The sequence below is a fragment of the Ursus arctos genome, unplaced genomic scaffold, assembly GCF_023065955.2.
Source record: "Ursus arctos isolate Adak ecotype North America unplaced genomic scaffold, UrsArc2.0 scaffold_2, whole genome shotgun sequence".
Lineage (NCBI taxonomy): Eukaryota > Metazoa > Chordata > Mammalia > Carnivora > Ursidae > Ursus > Ursus arctos.
The window spans coordinates 54,773,759-54,790,731 of NW_026622874.1; the positions used below are offsets into that span (position 1 = coordinate 54,773,759).

The following is a 16,973-nucleotide window of genomic DNA, read 5'->3' on the forward strand; positions in this document are numbered from 1 at the left end:
AATTTAGAGAAACGAGAAAAGACTGGGGGTTGCCAGAGATGAGGGTTGGTGGGTGGGTGAAATGAGGAAAAGTGGTCTGAAGGTACAAATTTCCAGTTATAAGATGAGTCAGTTACAGGGATGTAATGTACAACATAGTGACTATGGTTAATTATACTGTATTATATATTTAAAAGTTGCTAGGAGAGTAGATCTTAGAAGTTCTCATCATGAGGAAAAAAATTTGTAACTATGTGAGGTGATGGATGTTGTTAACTTACTATGGTGATCGTTTCATAATATTTATATATGTTTATACATCAAATCATTACGTTGTATACCTTAGACTAATACAAAGTTAATATGTCAGTTACATCTCAATAAAATAGGGGGAAAAGGAAGAAGAAAGTCAGTGGTGATCTGTTAAGAGTGACATGTCTGCATAATTTTAAGCATATATGAACTATCTACAAATTTGCATTGAAATATGTATCATGTGACGAAAACCTTTGGAAAATTCCTCCCATATCCAGAACAGCAGTATTCTTACAGATCGCAGTTCTTCGAGGCCTGCTCTGGCGTTCTGTCTTCTAGTGAATTATTTTAGCTAAGTATTATTAAATGAGGGGAAGGTAGTGGGCAAACAGCCTCAAAAGGATCTCTATGTGGAATTTTATTTTTCTGATTGGTAGAATACTGGCAAATAAAGGTTAGAGATGGAGAATATACCTTGTAGGACCTAGAAAAAGAATATTAATATATCAATACCTAGAATGTTCCTGAATGAAAACCTAGAATTCAATAGTAATAAAATGTTAAAAATTTTTCTAAATTAATGCAGAATCATTTCCCCAGAATTATTCCCCACCAGTTGCCTTTTTCTGCGTGTAGTAAAGCAACGCATCAGCGTATACTCCTTACAGTTTTAAGAGTACGTTACAGTCTTGTGACCTCTGTGTACGTTGTTGGACAGCAGATCTCTGGAACTTGTTCCCTTGCATGAGAGAGACTCTACCGTAGAACAGCTCCCTGTTGCTTCCTCTCCCAGCCCCTGGCAAACACCATTCTACTGCCCGTTTCTAGGAGTTTGATCACTTTAGTAGATACCCTCATATAATGATTATCTGTCTTTTTGTGGCTGCCTTATTTCACTGAGAAATGTCCTCAAGTTTCGTCCACAATACAGCATATGGATTGCCTTCTTTTTTTTTTTTTTTTAAGATTTTATTTATTTATTCAACAGAGAGAGAGGGAACACAAGCAGGGGGAGTGGGAGAGGAAGAAGCAGGCTCATAGAGGAAGAGCCTGACGTGGGGCTCGATCCTAGAACTCCGGGACCACGCCCTGAGCCGAAGGCAGACGCTTAACCGCTGTGCCACCCAGGCGCCCCTGATTGCCTTCTTTTTAAGGCTAACGTTCCATCGATACATTTTCTGTGCATTCATCCATGAGGCATGTAGGTTGTTCCGCATCTTGGCTATTGTGAGTAATGTTGCGATGAACATGGGTGTGCAAATACCCTTCAAGATCCTGTTTCAGCTCTTTTGGATATATACCCAGAGATGGAATTACTGGATCATATATATAGCTCTACCACTGAATGTTTGGAGGAGCCTCCGTACTGTTTACCGTAGCAGCGACACCATTTCACAGTCACCCCAACAGTGCACGAGAGGTCTGGGTTCTCAACGTGCTCACCCGTGCTTGTTGTTTTCATCATTTTTGGTGGTAGCCATCCTAACAGATACAAAATAATACCTCGTCTTAGTTTTTATTTCCCTAATGATTAGTGACGTTAGCATCTTTTCATATGCTTGTTGGCCCTTGGTATATATTCTTTTGGAGAAATATCTGTTCAAGTCCTTTGCCCTTTTTTTAATCAGGTAGTTTTTGTTGTTACTGAGTTGTAGGATTTCCTGTAGATATTGTGAATATTAACTCCCTTCTCAGATTCACGGTTGTGAATATTTTCCCACTCCCTGGGATGCCCTCACGGGGTTGCCTTTTAACAGCCCAGGACTGACTCTTGTTTTACAGCCTCTCTTAAATTTGACTCTGGTAATTCACACCAGTCCCTGTCTTCATCTTGATTCTTGCTCATCCCTGACTCTAGGCTTCCGTTTTGACCATTCTGCCCTTCCATATTCTCCGAGCTATCTTTACTGACTAACCCTGACTTCCGCCCCCCATGAGCTCTGCTTTCCTAATGTACTTAACAAATGGTGATTTTAAAATACAGGTGTATGTATATTTGGTAAAAGACCAGGAAAAAGGGACAGTCTCTTCTAAATAAATGTAATACTGTGAAGGAGAGGTTGAAATCAGTAGGTCCTTAGTTAAAACTTTGAAATGAGAAAATATTCCTTTTAGAGGCTTATGGGAAGCAAGTTATTTTGAGTGGATACATTTGGGGAGTGTGCGGGATGATAGTTGTAGTTGTCATAAGATATGTAAGTGTGTCCCAAAGTCCTACACCTCTTGGCCTACTCATCAAACTGGAAACTAACTTTAGATAGAAAACATCATGGTTCTTGTTGGGTGAACCAATAAATTTCACATTTACTAAAATAGAGCTAAAATAAGTGGTGGAATGTTCTGATTGGCCAAACATAATGTAAAGTTTATTTCCTAGCAAATAATGAAAGATCGGTGGATGAATGTTGGTCACGAGGAAGAAGAGCTAAAGCCGTATGCTGAGCCTGAACCAGATTTCAATGACATGAAAAGAATAGGTAAGTATTTAAACACTGTGAGATGTGCTGGCCCTCTACTATAAGAGACCTGTAATCTACCAAAATAACATTTAAAAATATAAATAGGAAACAATTTTTATTTGAAAAATACTTGCATTGTCATCTTTTCTTTCCATCAATATACACCAAACATTACAAATTTCAAGTTTGTCCTCATATATATTATAATCTAATTCAGTTCTTGGCAACAGTAATACAAAAATTAAAATAATGTAGATGAACCTCATTGTTTTCTTTCAGCAATCCCTAACAGGAGGAATGACTGGTTTAAGTATCAGCACTGATCAGACTGATAAGTATCAGCAGCACATAGCATGTATTTTACCGAAAACATGGAGGCACTTGAGCTGAAGGGGTGAACACTTTGGCTCTCCCTTTCGATTTTCCAGTGTCTCAGTAGGGTGCTTCCTCCCACACCCAGCCGGCGCTCTGCTTCCAACCTGTTCTCTGCATTTCTCTCTCCGTTACCAAAGCCATCACAGACTCACCACTGAGTCATCTCCGCTGTGCCCCTCTCTGACTTGAGAGCAGAGGGACCGGGATGGCGGGGGAGGGGGAGTGCTTGCTATTCTCGGGTGTTTGGAATCCAATCAGAACAACTGTGGAACTCAAGCCTTCCAAAGAAGAGTCAACCTGCCTTCAGATCAGAAAGCAGAAATTGTTAAGAGATGAGAGAAACCACTGCATGCGTGGCTGAGAGTGTGTTAAGAGAGAAAGAGAGAGAAGGGACTTTGTGTGTGTCACAGATAGTGTGTCTCTGGCTGGACAAAGGCGTTCAACTCAGGAACGTGTTGGGTGCTGAGAAGCGCACTAGGCGCTTGAGTGTGGTCCCGTGATTCAGATAGTGTCTGCGTGAAAAATTGTCACGTATAGGATCAAAATATGCAGTATCTGTATATTAATAATCCAGAAGTTTTTATAGTTAATGTTACACTTTAACATTTCAGAAATTAGCTTTCATATTTTATCTTGGTAAACTTGCTTATGTTTGTTGGTTTGTTTACGAAAATAAACCCATTTTCAGAAAATCTGCTTTTTTTTTTATTTCTAGACATCATGGTCACCATGGGTTTTGCACGAGATGAGATTAATGACGCCTTAATAAATCAGAAATATGATGAAGTTATGGCTACTTACATTCTTCTAGGTAGAAAACCACCTGAAGTAAGTTCTTTACCTTTTTAGATTGATGTTCATTATATCTTGAGACAAGTGACAGCTAAGATATAATCTTAGCACCTTTATTCTGTGTGGTATCAAAAATAATGTGAAGACCCTAACATTGTTACTTTCAGAATTCATACTCAAGATGCTAAGTTACAAACTGGTTTCATTTCCAAGTACCAGGGGAGATTCTGCTAGGAAAGAGCAGACCAAGTGCCTTGCTTAGCTCTGACGCTAGACACACAGTCTAGTCACTGAGATGAGTTCTCCTAGATTTGTGTCTCCAAAAGCAGCAGGCCTGCCAAAGGTAACATGGTCATTCTGGGTGTACAAAAAAACACAGTGACCGAAACAGAGAAAGGGGCAACATGTATCTAAACGTAACATAAAACAAAACATACATCTGAAGTGATTTAAAAAGATGGGAGTAGGAAAAGGCTGTGTGGTGATATTTTGCCTTGGAGAACATCAGGCGGCTTTGATACGAGCAGTTGGGAATTCTCAAGGCCAGGAGAGATCTATAGTAAGGAGATAGATTCAGGAAAACACTGTGTACAGATGGTGGTTGAACCATAAAAGCAAATGATCCTTTGGGACAGCAAATATAAAGGTATAAATTGAGAGTCAAGAACAGAGCCGAGCACATGGACAGTTTGTTAACAATTAGACATCTGTGGAAGGCATTTTATAGAATGGCTGAAATTATTTTTAATTAGATAGTAACTGTTAGTGAAGCAGTACATTCAGCTGACATTCATTGAATCTGTTCTGTCCTGGAAACGATGCTGTGGACTGTGACCAGGGAGATGAGAACGTCTGTGCTCTCGAGGAGCCCTGGGTCTGGAGGGGAGAGGCCCAGGCAGCAGTGTGCCTGGGCAGGGCAGGCACGGGGAACCCTGGGACACAGAGGAGGACAGGCACCCACAGCAGGTAGATTCAACAGGATGCGGTAACCTGTTGAAAGGAGGATGAGAGAGACCCTCAGGTTTCTAGCATGGGTGACTGGTTTTGTAAGGTGTATTTGGCAGGATATGAAAAGAGTGGATTTCAAGGGGAGGATGGGAAGGTCGTTCTGTTTGTTATAGTTGAACTTGAGATTCCTGTTGGGTGGAGCCGTTCAGGATACACAGGTCTGGCTTGGAGGCAGTGACTCAAGCAGCACTGGTAGGTTTGGGAGCTGTCATCAGAGGAGCACACGCACCTGCAGCTGTTCTAAGGACTTCACTCGCTAATTCCTCTGACCCTCTCTGGCCCTACCAAGTGGGTACCGTTATTCCGGAGGAGGACAGGAGTCTCAGTGGAGGCACTAATAGTCAGAGAAGTGATATCAAAGAAGCCAAATCAAGAGAATTTTAAGAAGTGGGAAATAGTAGAAATGATTATTTCTAACGTCTTTGACCTGTTTCTACTTAGCTTTTAGATTTCACTCCTGAGATCTTTAATTTTCCTATTAATTTAAACATAAAGGAGGCACTAGCATTACAAGTATAGAACCCAGCCCAAGTGTGAGTTAAAATGAAGCTTGAATTGTATGGAGTATAAACTAATGAGGCTACTCTAAGTAGGAAGGGCCTGAACTTTGGAGCCAGGTCCACCGGGTTTGAGTCCCCGCCCCTCCTCCATCCCAGCACAGCTGTGGACGGCGGTGCTGCTCAGGCACGCCCCTTCGTTCCTGTGTACTTCAGATCCCTGGTCCATGACATGCGGATAATCACAGTGCTTAGCTCTGAGGGTCATCGGGAGGGTTGAATGAACTGATACTTCCACAGCGCTTAGAACAGTTCCTGGCACATTACTGTGTGGTCTGTGTTCTCTATTACCAGTTTCATCATCAGTATTACTTTGCTTTTTGCCGTTAGTATCTTTACACATGAATTTAGATTTCCCATTGGGATGCCACTGATTCAGTGAGAAGTTTGCCAGCACAAACGTCTTTTGCGTTACGAGGAGAAGGGGTAGTGTATCAACCCCCGATTTACCATGCTTATCTAAATAGATGCAATTTCTTAATCAGAGCCAGTAAAACAAATTTTGCACTGTAAATACGGTAGAAAATGTGTGTGTGGAGTTAAAATTTTAGATTTTATCCTAAGTTTGAATACCCGCTATGCCTGAGTTTGAATCCCAAAGATGTCCCTCGATTCTCTTCACTGCAGGTTTTCCATCTGTAAAGTTGAGGTTAATAAACAACTGCATTGTTGTCGTGACTAAACGAAGGAACGTCTAGAGAGAGCTTACTTGGCAGGGGTGCCTCTTATATAATAACCTTTCACTAATTGGTAGCTATTATTTGGTGTTTGGACTAAACTGAGGATCCAAAGCCATTTGTACGGGATCGCAGAAGAGTGCGTGCACTCATGGAAGCAGATAGCCACTTCCTTCCCTCCCTGGTCGCCGCCAGCTTGCGGTTCAGTTCTGATGACTCTTTGTGTGGCTTGGAATAGATTAGAACGTCAATCAAGAATGCATATTGTTTGCATGAACATTTTTATTTTAAAATCTTTGTGCAGGGGCGCCTGGGTGGCTCAGTCAGTTAAGCGTCTGCCTTCAGCTCAGGTCATGATCCTGGGGTCCTGGGATCCAGTCCAGAGTTGGGCTCCCTGCTCAGCAGGGAGTCCGCTTCTCCCTCTCCTTTGCCCCTCCCCCTCCCCCAGCCCCCCCGCTCGTGCTCTCTCGCTCACTCTCTCTCTCTCAGATAAATAAATTAAATCTTTGTGTGCTGTCTTCTTATAGTTTGAAGGCGGTGAATCGTTGTCCAGCGGAAGCTTGTGTCAGAGGTCACGGCCCAGCAGTGACCTGAACAACAGCAGCCTTCAGTCCCCTGCCCACCTGAAGGTCCAGCGGAGCATCTCCGCAAACCAGAAGCAGCGGCGTTTCAGTGATCACGGTGGGAAAGTCCAATAAGTGAAAAAACAGCCCAGTCCTACCCGAACTTGGGTTTACTGAGCATTATACATTCACGTCTTTATGTGCTTGTGACATCTGGTATCACAGATTTATATTATTGCATGATTAATATAATCCCCTTTTCAGGGACTGACCTAATTTTTGTAATCAAACAGTTTAATGTTAGTTCCAGGTATAAAATATGCAAATAAAGGTATTTTTAATTTAGAGTTTTTTGTTTGTGAGGAGAACCTGTGTCAGCTGACTTTCTGCTAATCACACTCTGTAATTTTGTTATAGCTGGTCCCTCCATCCCCCCGGCGGTATCATATACCAAAAGGCCTCAGGCCAACAGCGTGGAAAGTGAACAGAAAGAGGAGTGGGACAAAGACCTCGCTCGTAAACTTGGCAGCACAACGGTTGGATCAAAGAGCGAGATGACTGCGAGCCCTCTTGTGGGACCAGAAAGGAAAAAATCTTCAACGATTCCAAGTGTGAGTAAATAGTCCGGCATCTCGCAGTTTGTTGTGGTTATTTGTTGTCAGATTTGTTTTTTGTACAGTCTTTGAAAAACTTTATATCCTTTTCTAAAAACACGTTTCAACATTTTAAAGTGAGTCATGCACTTAAATAACATGCAAAGGAGGCCAGGCTTCTCATGGTTGCATTTTAAGAACAAAAATATAAAATATGAATTCTCAAAATAACACTTACCTCAAAATAAGGTTTAAAAACCTCACTATAAAATGGTACATTAAACTTTCCTGCCTCATTTTCCCTGTTTGTAATATTTACTTAAAACTCTAGTGGTAAGTGGCTCAATGAAGGCAGACTCCATTAATGGTAAATTCATAAAGTTAGCCCACATTATTCACTTAAAACAGCAGGTTTGTAGGGGTGCCTGGATCAATTGGTTGGGCATCTGACTCTTGATTTCAGCTCAGATCATGATCTCTGAGTCCTGGGATCGCACCCCACATCGGGCTCCCTGCTCAGAGGGGAGTCTGCTTGCTCTCTCTCCCTCTGCCTCTTCTACTCGTGCTCTTTCTCCCTCTCTCTCTAAAATAATAAATCTTAAACATAAAAACAAAAACCCAGCAAATTGTAGAAGTTATATAATGGGAACTAGAAGATAGATTGAAGCCTTCTCTTGTAAGACAGCAGGAAAGAATAAAGAAAAATATAAAAGAAAACTAAGATATACTAAGGATAGAAGTAGAATTGGAAACATCTAGATAATAGGAGTTTAGAAGGGAAAGGGCACACAGTGGAAGAAATATTTGAAGAAATAATAACAAGGACAAATGAAAAAAAACTTAGTATTAGAAAGACTCAGGGAGGCATGTGGGTGGCTCAGTCGGTTAAGCATCAAGTGTTGATTTCAGCTCAGATCATGATCTTAGGGTCACGAGATCAAGCCCTGCATCTGGCTCTGCTCAGCGGGGAGTCTGCTTGGGATTCTCTCTCCCTCTGTCCCTCCCCAGCTCGCTCACTCATTCTCTCAAATAAATAAATAAATAAGACTCAGAAAGCCAGAAGGAAAATCTACTCCTGCACTCCTTAAAGTGGAACATATACATTCCAAAAACAAAGTGAAAACTTCTAGAAAGTTCCCAGGATGAGACAGCAGATGACCTTAACAGGAACAAAATTCAGACTGACCTCAAATTTCTCAACAGTAGCGTGGATTCAGGGAGGTAAGTGAACAGTGTTTTTTAAGTACTAAAAGAAAATCACACTGAACCCAGAATTTTACATCTAGCCTGTCATTTAAATGTGAAGGTATGATAAGCATATTCTTAGGCATAAAATATGTCCACGGCCTTGTTACATAGGGACCCATTCATTAACACTGTATGGTTTGAGGACACTGCGCTCTTGTAGGAAGAGAAGTGGGCCTGGAGTGGTGCCATAAAACATACAGAGTTGAAAGTGATCAGGTAACTTACTCAGGTGTGTATCTGGTAGCGTACACACAAACAAAGAAAAAAACAATGAAAATTCAGAACCGACGTACTGGACACTATCCAGGAAGTAGGGATGGGGTGAAGGTTTCCTAAGCAAACATGAGTTCAGGGACTTAAGGGCAAACAACGTAAGAATAAACATAGAATTTATAACTTTTAAACCAACAGAAGAAAAAAAAATTGAGCCTATGGAAAGTAGGAAAAGAGAAGAAAAGGAAAAAAATACCAGAAAGCCTAACACAACCTTAATTGCAAGTGATTTAAACTCCCGAGCACACACTGTTTTATGTACTTCATTGAAAATGTATCTTTTTAAAATACGTGATTTGATTATCGCCTCCTAGACTCCAAAATGGGTGTACATGCCCATTTTCAGAACTGTTAAGTATAACCCCTTTACCTGCCAACTGATCTGTTTGGAAATGATTTAATTTTCATAGTGTCTAAGACATCAATTTTCCTAGGCAGGCCATCATTTTCCTTTATCTAAACATTAGCCAGAGGACAATTTCTGGAGCATCGTCACCCCACAACACAGAAAGAAAGAATTTGGTCCCCTATTTTCTGCCACTTGCTATAGCAAGCTGGCCTTCATCTCAGGCTGATCTTATCTTCCCACGGATTTACTCAGCTGCCTATTTCCTGTCTTTATGTGGTGCTCTTGTCTGAAGGTCCCACCCGACATTATGAAAATGCCATTTCTCCAGATCATTTCAAGCCCGTCTCCTGGATCCAGCCTCCTGTGACTGAAGGCTCCAGATCTCATCAGTTTTTCTGATCGTTGTAACACGTCGTTTAGCCCTTAGTTGTACGCTGTCTTGTCTCATCTGCTGTTGCTTCCCCGTGTAAACCTTATCTCCCCTTATTTATAATCCCCTGTTGTATGTCGACACGGTGGCTTCCTCAGAATCAGTGCTGAGGCACTTCGTGGCTATTCCAAGCATATTTATTAATTTAAAGAAGGCATAAAAACTAAGACATTGGTTTAAATTCCAATTAATCATGCCACACGTATTAATCATCTTTAGGAAAAAAAAATAAGCCAGAAGATTCTGGTAGAAAAATTTTGTTCTGAGCCACTTAGTACTAAATTTATCTCAATTTACTGTATTAATTTTGACAATGTGGGAAACCAAAATAATATATCTTGTATAATTTTAACAGTTCAGAAGTGTCTCAAGTAAAATTAATAGTTTACCCTTTCCTATCCCTTACCTTCTATGCTCAGCTTTCAGTATAACTAGTATTATCATTTGGGATGAATTCCTTTATGGGTTTTCCTTTTTAAAGAAAACATAAATGAATATGTACATACAGGATTTATTTTTTTATAAAAATGAGATAATACTATAGCTGTTACATCTTAATTTTTCTCACTTAAAATATTATCGAGTTGTTTTACATCAGAACACTTAGATCTGTAATCTTAAGACCTGCACATTATTTCATCTGTATTAATAGACACGTGTATCATAACTTTTCAGCTATTTATGGGGTATTCCAAGTTTGCAGTTTTTCAGAATATTCATTCTTGCACACTTAGGTTATTATTGTATTTCTGTTATGCACATTCTCAGAAGTTTGGTTTCTGGGTGACATGTTTAACCTCAGGTGGCTCATCCCACTCCTCAGTTTGTGTGGCCCGTGGTCCCCCGAGTGTGTAAGCCTCCATCCTCACTCCCATCCCGGCTCCGGGGACCCAGCGCTAATGTGTGCTAATGGACGCTCCTGGCTATGCGTGTGTCCTTGGAATATGCACATTTAAATTTTTAATAAATACTGCTGGGGCAATTTTAATGGTTGGAATAATTAGAGAGTAATTATATCTCCATGAGCTCATCAACAACTGGATATTATCGATCTTTAAAATCTTTGCCTGAAGGGCAAAAACCAAAAAAGTATATCCTTTTGTTTTTAATTTGCATTTCCCAGACTGTGGGTGACATTGATGGCGTGGCCCGCAGAGCAGAAAATGTTTGTCGTTTGACTCCTCACAGAAAAAGTTTGCCGACCCCAAACTGCAAAAGCCAAATACGCAGCTTTAATCCCTTTTCTTTGAGGTAATGTTCAGAAGGAAGGAACTTGAGCACTTATAATCCAGACTCTGTCATATTATAAAGTATTGACTGAAAAAATAGACATTTTACCAGTGACTCTATTACTTGTCTATAAATGGAGTATACTAGAAAATATGTAATCCACTCAAATGGCATGTTATGGCTTTTCAGTTGTAAGTTTTTATTTAAATCCCAGTTAGTTAACATACAGTGAGTGTAATACTAGTTTCAGGTGTGCGATGGAGTGATTCAGCACTTCCATACGTCACCGGGGGCTTGAATCCCCATTACCTGTTTCACCGAACCCCCCCTCCACCTCCCCTCTGGTGGCTTTTGACTTTCTGATGGAGAAATAAACAATACCCTTAAGATGCATAGATAACTTAGTAGGTGATACAGCTTAACAGTGTTTTTAATGTTTATAAAATCAGGAGCCTTTTTAAACCAATAGTAAAAGCTCTTACTTGTACGTAGGATTCTGTTAACAGTATGACTTAACATTAGTCTACCATATGACTTAAGGGTGATGTTGAGAGTGCGGGGGGCGTGGGGCAGTTCTGAGGTAAGTAGTTAACTAGATATCATGGTTGGTGAAATTTGTTGGTGGTCGGAATCATCTGTTTTATTGTTCATCACCCACAACATTACAGACTCTAAATGATGGGAGTGTTTCTATTTGTGAGAGACCTTAGTCTTTCTGCAGTAATATGCAGGAAGAGCAAGCTTACCATTTTTCCCTTCAAGAAATTCCCATCCAGGGGCGCCTGGGTAGCACAGTGGTTAAGTGTCTGCCTTCGGCTCTGGGCGTGATCCTAGCGTTATGGGATCGAGCCCCACATCAGGCTCTTCCGCTATGAGCCTGCTTCTTCCTCTCCCACTCCCCCTGCTTGTGTTCCCTCTCTTGCTGGCTGTCTCTGTCTCTGTCGAGTGAATAAATAAATAAAATCTTTTAAAAAAAAAAGAAAAGAAAGAAATTCCCATTCAAAGATTTTGCATGTAGGAGTTAATGGTAAGCTCTTGGCTAGCCTAGAAACTCGGAAGCCAAGTGATGAGTTTTAAAGATGCAGATGTGTTATGCTATTCTTTCATCAAAAAGACAATAAAACTTGTTAATTTGTTTTTCAATATTATTTATCACATATGTAAATAATACAAAATATAAAATTTTGCATCCTATAAAAAATACTATTAATCACCTTTTTTTAAAAAACAAGAAGGAGATACTTGTTCTTTCAGGGAGACACAAAGGCTGAGAATGCTATAATGATTATAATATAAAACATTTTCATAAAAATTATAATGTAATTATATAAAATGCAGTCACTTTAGTACAGCCCAGAGAAGTTGTCTACACAGGGCTGGCTTCTTGGGAAATGCAGAAAAGTGTGCATATCCACTTTAGGGAAGTTGCCGTCTGAGAGTTCAGGAATCTGCAAGGGTGGTTTTAGATCTAGGCCCCAAATCCTAAGCAGACAGAGCCTCACTGAAGGTCGACTCTAAAAGTTAATTTTACAGATGCATGTCTGTCACAGGGGGTCAGTGAGACTGTGTTTCTGTAACTTTTGCATGGTCGTGTCCTCAGTTTCCCGGGGGGGGGGGGGGCTGCTCCACCTGCGTGTCACTGGCATCCAGGGGACCAAGGGGAGGGAGGTGGCGCGTGAGGACGGTGAACCCAGAGGCACGGTCTTGACGGAGAAACTGGTCACACCCGTCACACTTTGAGAAGCAAATGGGCAGAAATAGTTGACCAGGAATTTGTTCACGGTCAGGTTACTCATATAACAATTTAGCCAAAACGATGTAATTATCAAAAGGAAAGGTTCTTTAAGAACTTAACACAAGCTAGTTGCGTAATGGATCTCTCCATAATGAAAGCGACTTCTTTGCCTTCACTTAACGTGGACCGTGTCTTACCTAAAAAATGTTCTTAATAATCTTACTCTGTTCTGCTACATACTTTTATAGTTTTTAATTTGTTTTTTATGTAAATGGTGAAAAATTCCTTCCACCCAGGAACCTGTGCCATTGAAAACTTTGAAATCCGCACTTAAATAATTTTGTTGATATGAGGCTTTTCCGCCTCTCCAAACTTAGTTGAGACATATATCTATTAACTTTCTGTTATGATTAAACAAATTTTAAGCTAGTTATGTATTTTAGAGGACCGTGAAAGCCAGATTAGCCAGAAGTAGGGAATTTTTTTTTCTGTTGGAGTAAGGATCAAACAGAAGAGCATGTATCCCTTTTGGAAATCATTCCTGTATAGTTTAGTACTAGTAACTGGTCAGGACTTCGGCAGGCACGACGGCAGGGGTTACAGATCAGTGGTTGTGTGCGTGATAAGGAGATGCTGTTCCTCTTTGCGCCAGAGCTGCTCAGCCTTGGCTCGCCTCCTGGCTAAGACCCGCAGTGACGGCATAATCTGGGGCGCTACACGCCCTCTGTGGGTGGCCGCAGCAGGGCATGCCTCTGACCCAGGAGACTTCATCTCCTTAACGTTACCGTGGGCTCTGGGGGTTCCCTGAGCAGGGGAGGACTGGCAGCCTGCAGGCCTGCGGGGGCCACTACTGTCACCGCCACAGGTTTCTGGTCTGTGATCATATTTCTTGTGGAGTTGTCCCCTGCTCCTGGTCCCATAGAGCTGCCTGTCCCACTCCCCCGCCCTTCTCCCTAGCGCCAGCGTACAGAGGAGAGAATAAAAACCCAGCTTTCTTGTTGCTTCTGAACAAGCAAGTTGCTGCTGCTGCAGGACAAGCTAAACCGTCATGAGCTTGTCATGCTTTGCCTGTCACTCCTGCCATCTAACAGAGAGAGAGGTGTGAGATTGAGCTTGTTCCTGTAAGGTTCTGATTAAGGAAATTGTACCGTAGATTTTTTTTCGAATTCCTTTGCAGCTTAAATTCATTTCTTTGACTTCCCACAACTACGGTTAGAATTTTAAGACGGATTTTTTTTCCTTCTTAAAGAGCAATGTATATCCTGGAGGTAGCATGGCAAGAAGGAACACATATGTCTGTGAAAGGACCACAGATCGGTACGCAGCATTGCAGAATGGAAAAGACAGCAGGTAACTATCACCGTGCCACGTGGTGCCCCCTTCGTTGTCGCCATGCGTTACTGCTCTTGCTAAAACACCTGTAGCTGATGGGTCAAGAGCAAAGGGACTATTGGAGGGTACAGTTGCAACAACCACTGTTACTAAGGCATCTCCCCTTCTGTACCAGAATGGAAGGATGGGAGCGTACTTTAGGAAAACGGGAGGTAAATCTCTTAACCCAAGAATTGCTGCATAAAATCTGATAGTAAATATTTCCCTGTAACAAACAAAGCAGATTATATCTTCCTAATCTGATCTTAATTTGAGTCTTATTATATACCTGCTGCCTCCTTTTTATCTTTTGCTTTACTTTTTTATTTTTGTTAGCCTTCACTTCTTACCCTTCCCTCTCCCGTCAAGCCATTATTGTATCCAAACCATGAAGGTTTTATTTTCCTTCCTCTAAAGAAATGTGGCCATCTTAACTGATCACTGAGAGCCATGGAATTCTCAACATGTTTTCTTTTAAATAACGACAAATCATATTATTTTTATTTTAAAAAATTAGCTGCTTTTCATCATGAGTTGTAAGGGCTCTTCATCCATATAGTACTAAAGGGCAGGGAGCCTGTTGTCATAAAATTCTGTTCTTAGCTCCATCCTTCATCATGTCAGTGGACTGGACAGACTGTGCTTAACATTTGTTTCCTCCCAGTTAATAGACACATACAGTAAGTGTTATTATAAGGCTACAAAAGGAAATGTGTCTTCCTCGGATATAAGATCCTTTAGGCTAGAAAAGGACTTGGGGATTGATTTCTGACTTTATTACTTTTCCTATACCAAGTCTTGTTCTGCAGCTCCTTTAACCTACGACAGTTAACCTATTGATTAATAATACGAGCTGGAAGTGTTTTGAGGATGTTTCCAGAGACAGTATTTTTTGTTGTAATTATGAATTCTTATTGTATAAGGGGACAATAAACCACAGCAACACATTACATCAACCTGTGACTTTTTAGAAAGTGAAAAAGGTCTCCGATCATAAAAGTAATTTCATACCTTCTCAGGTTCACATTTTATAGAGCAAGTGTGTGCAGGATCTTTTCCATGGAAGGTGGTGGTAAATTCAGTCTGTACATTTGGTAAGAATACTGGTTTGTTAGTCACTAATAATGCCACTGATATTGATTTCTTCTACGTGTAGTCAATTGAGATTTTTAAAAATCGATTTCTTAAATTTTAGTAAACTGCAATTTCTTTTCTCTTTTACATTTCTATGGTCTTCTCAACTGTTCTCTGTCGAAAGCCTTACGGAGATGTCCGCAAGTAGCATATCTTCTGCAGGCTCTGCTGTGGCTTCCGCTGTCCCTTCAGCACGACCCCGCCACCAGAAGTCCATGTCCACTTCTGGCCATCCTATTAAAGTTACACTGCCAACCATTAAAGACGGCTCTGAAGCTTACCGGCCCGGGTAACGTGCTGGGTGCATTTCATTTAAGAACGTAGCACCATATAAAAATACATGATAAGCACCATCACATCAAGCGCTTCCTGAGAAGATTCACTGTTTGTAGCAGAGGGAAAAGTTGAATTGTAACATACACATGCCACACCCTACCTGTTTTCAAAAATGTTGCATGTGATTTAAATCATTTTCTAGAGGAATTTTCTTTAAGGATTTTGTTTTAAATCCATCCATAAAGGATTGCTGTCCAATTTGTCATTCAGGTAAATTGAAATTTTTACGGTGTAAAAACAAAAATACATGAGATTGGGAATGGAGACCTCTGGGTAACCCTGGCTGCTGCCAGTTACTTTTTTTTTTTTTTTAATGAAATTGGCCTTTTCGCTTCTCTATCAGGGAAACAGATGATCTCAAAGAACTCTTTTAGGTTTGAAAGGATATGCCCCTTTTCCCAGTATCTGTTAGGATTTCTCAAATTCAGGAGCATGGTTAGTTAAAGGCTTGTTACATCAGTGATGTCACAGAGCATCGTGCGGCCCCGAGGCCTGCGCTGTAAACGTGACGTGGTTCCATTCAGATGCTTTTTGACGAGTAACAGCATTCATGTTCCGCATGCCGAACGGTTTAAATTAAGAGAATAGTAAAAAATATAAGCGCAGCACCTCCGGTTTGGTATTACTGATTCTGAAGAGTGTTTGTATCCCTGTTTCAATAACTTCTTAATTTTTAATAACTGCATTTCTGTAGAAGGCATTTTGTTTCGAACTGAAATGTTATCCCTCTCCATACAGTGATCCCCTACATAGGTTGGTTACCCCCATGCATCTCGAATGGGGGCAGGTAAAATAGGGCCTAGGAAAGGTAGCCCTGGCAAGTTTTTGGTAGTTTTTATTTTTTGTTTTGTGTTGGTTTGTTTGGGTAGTGTTTCGAATGAGTGGAAGCTTTCTCTGCCATTATTCTGAATCACGCGTCTGAATTTGTCCCCTCAGCGTGACGCAGAGAGTGCCTGCTGCCTCCCCGTCTGCTCACAGTATTAGCACCGCCACCCCCGACCGCACCCGCTTCCCCCGGGGGAGCTCCAGCCGCAGCACTTTCCACGGGGAGCAGCTCCGGGAGCGCCGCAGCGCCGCCTACAACGGGCCCCCTGCGTCCCCTTCCCACGAAACGGGCGCCTTTGCGCACGCCAGGAGGGGAACATCAACGGGTATAATAAGCAAACTAACATCCAAATTCGTTCGCAGGTCAGTACCAACGTACGGTGGTTTTTATCTTTGCGGTGATTTTCCAAAATGGTTTCATGGCATTTTACAGAAGTTTGAAGAAGAAAATCAAGGAGGACATAGAGTATTTTTCCCTCAGAGAAAAATGAGCAAGATAAGAGTTGTTAAATTCTGTAAAATAGAGTGGAAAGAGGAAAACTTGACATAAAAAATGTGTGTTTTAACAGATTAGTCCCTACTCAAAAGCCTTGATTTAGAAAAAAAAAAAAGAAAAGAAAAGAATGAGTTTCCATATGTCCTTTAAATAATATTTTTTAGGAATACTTTTAAATTGCTCACTAATAATATATAGTTCACCCTTTTTTTTTCTTGCTCGTGACAAGCCTCTGTACTGGAGTCATATAAGTTACTTATGTAATTTAACATCATAGAAGCTTCACAT

At 41.0% G+C, this 16,973-nt stretch overlaps 1 protein-coding gene across 2 annotated transcripts in view; it reads left to right on the forward strand.

Moving 5' to 3' along the window:
- The window catches only part of MARK1 (microtubule affinity regulating kinase 1), a 113,957-nt gene that overhangs the window by 85,670 nt on the left and 11,314 nt on the right, over positions 1 to 16,973 (forward strand). For both annotated transcript variants that reach the window (XM_057315147.1, XM_026517301.4), the window contains exons 10-16: positions 2,612 to 2,711; positions 3,784 to 3,896; positions 6,630 to 6,783; positions 7,083 to 7,276; positions 13,773 to 13,873; positions 15,153 to 15,317; positions 16,301 to 16,552. In XM_057315147.1, coding sequence (XP_057171130.1) covers positions 2,612 to 2,711; positions 3,784 to 3,896; positions 6,630 to 6,783; positions 7,083 to 7,276; positions 13,773 to 13,873; positions 15,153 to 15,317; positions 16,301 to 16,552 — 1,079 coding nt within the window. The remainder of the gene's footprint in view (positions 1 to 2,611; positions 2,712 to 3,783; positions 3,897 to 6,629; positions 6,784 to 7,082; positions 7,277 to 13,772; positions 13,874 to 15,152; positions 15,318 to 16,300; positions 16,553 to 16,973) is intronic.